At 39.6% G+C, this 6,000-nt stretch overlaps 1 protein-coding gene across 1 annotated transcript in view; it reads right to left on the bottom strand.

The window, feature by feature from the left end:
* Window positions 1-686: 686 nt before the first annotated feature.
* Window positions 687-6,000, bottom strand: part of hs3st2 (heparan sulfate (glucosamine) 3-O-sulfotransferase 2) — a 52,263-nt gene continuing 46,949 nt past the window's right edge. The window contains exon 2 of the mRNA XM_034219449.1: window positions 687-1,866. Within this exon, the coding sequence (XP_034075340.1) occupies window positions 1,248-1,866 (619 nt within the window). The 3' untranslated portion in view covers window positions 687-1,247. The remainder of the gene's footprint in view (window positions 1,867-6,000) is intronic.

Genomic DNA, 6,000 nt, shown 5'->3' with positions numbered 1-6,000 from the left:
AACAACTCCACTGTGCATTCGCTGCCAAACATCACATCAAACAGATCCAGCATACATTTACAAATAATTATTTAGTATTTATTCAATGTATTTCTATTAATTTTGCACTGACTGGAGCCCTTTTCCTCCCCTTTTCAGAGGAGAATTGTTGAGGTCTTGTGTACATTATGAATGACAACTGTGATTGGTTTCGGGGTGCAAATTCAGGAGGTTAATCTAGCTGCTAAGCATGGAGAGACATTTAGAAAGAGCACGATCAAATCCATCAAAAGAGGAAATCCTGGAAGTTAATGAGATCAATGGCACGCATTTCAGCAGCTGGTAAGGAACATTTTATCTTTCAACAGGCTCAGTAAAAACTTCTCTACTGATATGTTCTAAAAAAAGTGGTCAGGAGACAGAGTGGATGTCACAACATAAACACATAAAGTGTGTTTGTAATACAGTCCTGTGTTAACTCGGCTTCACAGCTTTGATATAGATCACTTTTGTATTTTATCAAGGTAGGAAATAACTGCCTTGATTTGTGTGTAACAAAACCATCTAAATGTGTGTGCTGCACTTGTTATCTTAGATCAGATCACCACATACACTATTGTTACATGGACTACACAATCAGAAGAAAACGCTACTACTAACTTCTATCCGTATGTAAGCAAGAACATATCTCAAATAGTACTTGATTATAGACTTCTGCATTTTATTTCGATGATCACAACAAAAATACTGACACAGAAAGAGCTGAAGTTTAATAAACCTTTATCGTCGTTATAGCATATGTTTTAATATTCAAGACGTTTTTTTTTACAGTACATTTATTCAGTAAATGTGTCATTGTTGCCTATGAACTTTTGTCAACAATACAGAGATAAACTTCACTGCAGAATAATTGACAGGCAGATTTGAATAATCATTTGACATTTGGCTGCAAATTCCTGTTAGGAAGTCAATTTAACATTAAAGCCGATGGTTCATTTTGATCAGAATGAATATTTAAGCAATGTCCTTGTGAAAGAAGAAAGAAACATATTTTTTGGATATAGATATTTATATTCTTTATGAAATAGCACTTGTTGTCATAATGACCCAACCTAAAACTCTTATGCTTGATATATTCTTCTATGTTGATTTTGTCAATGAATACATATCTCAATAAACTTTTCATTTAAACATTTGTATGAAGATACCCTCATTTATATTTATTTTCAGAGGCCATTTAAAAAAAGCCTTGTTTCTGTATGGAACCCTCAATCCCACTTGAAGTCTTGCCCCACGGTTTCAAAGAATTTGATATTGAATGGCCTATAAAACTCCTGCAGCTGCTCTATGACCTCCCGTTCGATCTGTACATGAGTCCTGCCCTTGGATTTTCCCAGGCAGCGCGGCTGGCTGCTGCTCTCCGGCTTTTTCAGACAGGGAAAGCCTTTGGTTCGGTTAAAGTAAAAGTGCTTGTCCGTGATTATTCGTTTCAGCCCTAAGAAGTCCTGAACGCGGCCCATTTCCCCCGCTGGATCTGTGATCAGCCGCTCCCCGCTCACAAAGTGCATCTGCGACAGGCGAAAGTACTGCAGCCAATTCTCCAGGTGCAGGATGTACATCCCAATCCGAATGGCGTTCCAGGAAGAGTCGACGAGACCCTCACTTTTGTTCTTAAAGGCCAGCTCCTCAAACGTAGGGATGTCGGGCTTCTTGGAAAGAGTCTGTGTGTAGTCGGAGATGGCTCTTGTGACTGGGTTACGCACCACAACAATCAGCTTTGTCTCGTGGGACATGCTGCAGATGCGTCTCGGAGCCTCTTTGGTGACAAAGTAGCTGGGTGTCTTCTCTAATGTGATCTGGCTGTCTAGTGTTCGTGGCATTAATCCCCTTGGGAGAGAAGAAAAGAATAAAACACACATGGATGAGTCAGCAGGAAATGTTATTTCCTATCCAGGAGCATTTCAACATTACTTTTCTGCTGGAGGGATGACAGTTGATAAAGACAAGTAGAAGTCATTCATCCCTATGTATATTGCAAATACTAAGTTAAAAACAACCATAGTATTATCATGTTGGGAAAAATACTGAAAAAAAGCTATGAACAAAAATATAAACGCAACACTTGTTTTTGCTCCCATTTTTCATGAGATGAACTCAAAGATCTAAAACATTTTCTATATACACAAAATAACCATTTCTCTCAAATATTGTTCACAAATCTGTGATAGTGAGCACTTCTCTTTTGCCGAGATAATCCATCCCACCTCACAGGTGTGGCATATCAAGATGCTGATTAGACAGCACAGGTGTGCCTTAGGCTGGCCACAATAAAAGGCCACTCTGAAACGTGCATTTTTGCTTTATTGGGGGGGTCTGGGGGGGTCCGAAAACCAGTCAGTATCTGGTGTGAGGGGTAGGGGTAGGGTTAGGATTAGGGTTAGGGTAATGTTGTGAATCGAGTGGCCCATGGTGGTGGTGGGGTTATGGTATGGGCAGGCGTATGTTATGGATGACGAACACAGGCCACTCGATTCACAACATTACCCTAACCCTAACCCTACCCCTCACACCAGATACTGACTGGTTTTCGGACCCCCCCAGACCCCCCCAATAAAGCAAAACTGCACGTTTCAGAGTGGCCTTTTATTGTGGCCAGCCTAAGGCACACCTGTGCAATAATCATGCTGTCTAATCAGCATCTTGATATGCCACACCTGTGAGGTGGGATGGATTATCTCGGCAAAGGAGAAGTGCTCACTCTCACAGATTTTTTCAGATTTGTGAACAATATTTGAGAGAAATGGTTATTTTGTGTATATAGAAAATGTTTTAGATCTTTGAGTTCATCTCATGAAAAATGGGAGCAAAAACAAAAGTGTTGCATTTATATTTTTGTTCAGTGTAGTTATACAATCTGCAGTTTGATGAATAAGGTGGAGAACATTGTTACTTTGTATTTTCATTTGCAAAGTAACTGTTAAAGTTACCTACGGTGGCCTACTGTAGGAAAATGGAGAAATGCACTGAACATTGGTTGTCAGGTTGGTGACGATGTTTCTTAATTTGCATGTGTTTTGGCACATTCATGTTTTTACATTTGCATAGTTTTTGAAATTGCAGCATGTTTCTCCAGATGGGAGTGTTTTGGGTCGAAATACATGTGCACCTGTCGCCAACCGTAAATGATCGCCAATGAATTGCGGTGGAGTCGGTAGAAGTATAAAACAACGGGACAGGAATATGCTTGGGTAAAGTAACTCAGAGCTGTGCTCAAGTACTTTAACAAATGTCCCAAGTTACCCTCTGCAACTGGAAAGACAATATACTCTTTGTAACAAGTAATAGAAAATCTGTAGAAAGTGTAGTATTACAAACAGTCATAGACTTTTTATCGCAAACTGTAGAGCTAACTTCCAGCGTACACAGAATTTTAAATAACTGTATCCCAAATAAAAACAATGTAAATTATTTGTTGGGCATTCATTGGCTACAAGACAGCTTGCACAACAAAAGCATGCATCATAATTATCATCATCCTGCTGCCAAGATAATGGCTGTGCAAACTACCCGCCAATGTTTCTTCTTGTCATGTGAGTTTTCCTTCCCCAGTCTAATATGTCATTCTGCTTTGTCACTGCGGTTCAATAACATTTGAGTAATGAGCATCTGATGTTGGCTGTTCAGAGAGTAAATGCCTCGGCCTTAAATCCTCCATGCTTTGCTCCCTGTATTCGTGCAAGCAGAAAAATAATTGTGCTGTAGCATCAGCACAATAAGCCTGCAGTGAGGTGACAATAATTACAAAATAGTATGATTAAACTCTTTATTAAACTGAGATATAGTACCAGAATTCCTCTATTTTACAGCAATTGGTTTCTGGATTTCAGCTACCACATCGTTCTGATGATTAACCACACTTTCTTTAACATTTCTGGTGGAAGGCTTTGATTAAAACATAACCTTTCTCAAAGCTTTCTCTCGCAAGGTAAGGGTATAGCAATAGGTTACCTCGAAAGTCTTGGAAATATTGATCCATTTAGTTTTATTTATGAATCTTGAGTTGTTGGCTCGGGTGCCTCTGGGCCACCAGGCAACTATTAATCTTTTATGAGAACAGCACCTTTTTGAGCAAACCGCTTTAGTTTCACACTCAAAAATACAGACATTTTCCAGGAGCTGCAGAACATTGTGTTATGGAAGCTGACTTTATTATAAGGATTGTCAATCCCATGCATTTTCATCATCTTCGGAGATGAAGATTGTATAGAAGAGAGGACATGAACAAAAAAAACTGGGCTGACAATGTGAACACAGACGGTGACAGTATGTAGATGGTTTTGCTTAAAATAGTCTTAATACAGATGCCTGCTGATTAATGTTGCACCCTAACATGAGTAAACTGGAGGATTTCACACTGAAATGTTTCCCTGACACCAGTTGTTTTTGATCCGATGCAGATTTAAAACTTAGTAAGCCTGTCTGTCAAAGGAAGTTGCATCATGTGCTATACAGTGATTTATTTATTTGAACAGCTGTGAGTCTAAGCGCCGTGTAAATGACATGTTACGCTGAAATTACGCATTGACGGGAGCGATACAGACACGATGAAAATAAGAGTGTTGGAAAAAGTTTGGAAGACAGCGGGACCACTGGGATCCATTATCATCAAAATGTAAAGAAGGATTCATTTGACTTTAAATTGTTAGGACAGACTGGAAATTAATTACACAAGTCATTACAGTATTTCACACCTAGGTTCCTGTTTTCTTTGGATATTAAAAACATTTTGATCTTGGTATCTTATCTACATAAGAACACGTTTTACCATTGCATATTAGAAGAGGAGCAGCTGTCAAATGGTGCATACATTTCGATCCTTTTTTACAATCGGAATATGTTCCAATCTTTTCAATAACATTTGGAAACTCTAAAAGAGCCATATTATTTTATGGTTTTATCGTGTTTATGTGCTTGGGAAGCTAACTCAAAGTCAGACGGTTCAAACTGTGGGAGTCTGGAATGCTTTGACATGCGCCAATTGAGCAACTTTTAGCAATGGATATAATTCCATTTAAAAAAGCAATGTAGTTCTACTTTATACATCATGGTTCATATATCACTACATTGTGTAGTCACATATGCAAGACAAGTGGCAGAGCATGGCATTGAGACATAAAGGTGTTAAGCAAAAATCTATACCCTTCTATATAGTATACTTGTGAAGCTGACCGTTGAGCGGCCAAGACCAAGCAAGGAGGCAGAGGCAGAACGTCCAAAAATATAACCCGACGTGGGCATTTATTAAAATCCCGGGCACAAAGTTCACAGCCTCAATCTTGCTGTTCTCCTTCCACCCATCCTGCAGCCACAAAGATCTCAAAAACACTACCAGCCTCCCAACAGACAGGGAAACAGAGCCTAAATACACACACTAATCAGCACAACAAGACACAGGTGAGGGGGGGAGGAGACAACACAGGACACCAGGTGCACACAATTACCCGGCCTGAAGCAGTCAGTCCATAGTGTACCTTTGTCACAATACTGTATGTATGTCTTGTTAGCAAAGTATTTCTACATCACTAAGTAACACTCACGCTTAATTCTATTGGCTGACGCTTCAACACATTTTACGTGATAGGCCAAGACCCCGTTTACACGAGGATGATACGGGTTGTATCCGCATAGTTTCTCTTGTCAATAGCCCTTTCATTTTCTGATAACGATTAATTAGCCCCGCCTCCCTCTCCCCACGTCTGCTGCTCAGAGATCAGCTGCTGGGCTGTCAGAAGAGGGGGAGGAAAAGAGAGGCTCCGTTTATTATTCTTATATTATTATATAGAGTCGTTATCAATTTGTTTTAAAGCTCAATAAATAATAAAATAACAAAGAAGACCTTTGACCGGCACTTTTCTAATTTTGTCTGGAAGATTTAAACTTTAATGGACATGTTGACCGGCGGAAAAAAATGTTAACGGAAATTCTGCCACACGGTCCCCTCGTCCCTTGGAAGAGGCGGAG

The sequence above is a fragment of the Gymnodraco acuticeps genome, unplaced genomic scaffold (assembly GCF_902827175.1).
Source record: "Gymnodraco acuticeps unplaced genomic scaffold, fGymAcu1.1, whole genome shotgun sequence".
Taxonomy (NCBI): domain Eukaryota; kingdom Metazoa; phylum Chordata; class Actinopteri; order Perciformes; family Bathydraconidae; genus Gymnodraco; species Gymnodraco acuticeps.
The sequence above is the reverse complement of the archived record's forward strand: the minus strand, read 5'-3'. Positions and strand labels throughout refer to the sequence as shown.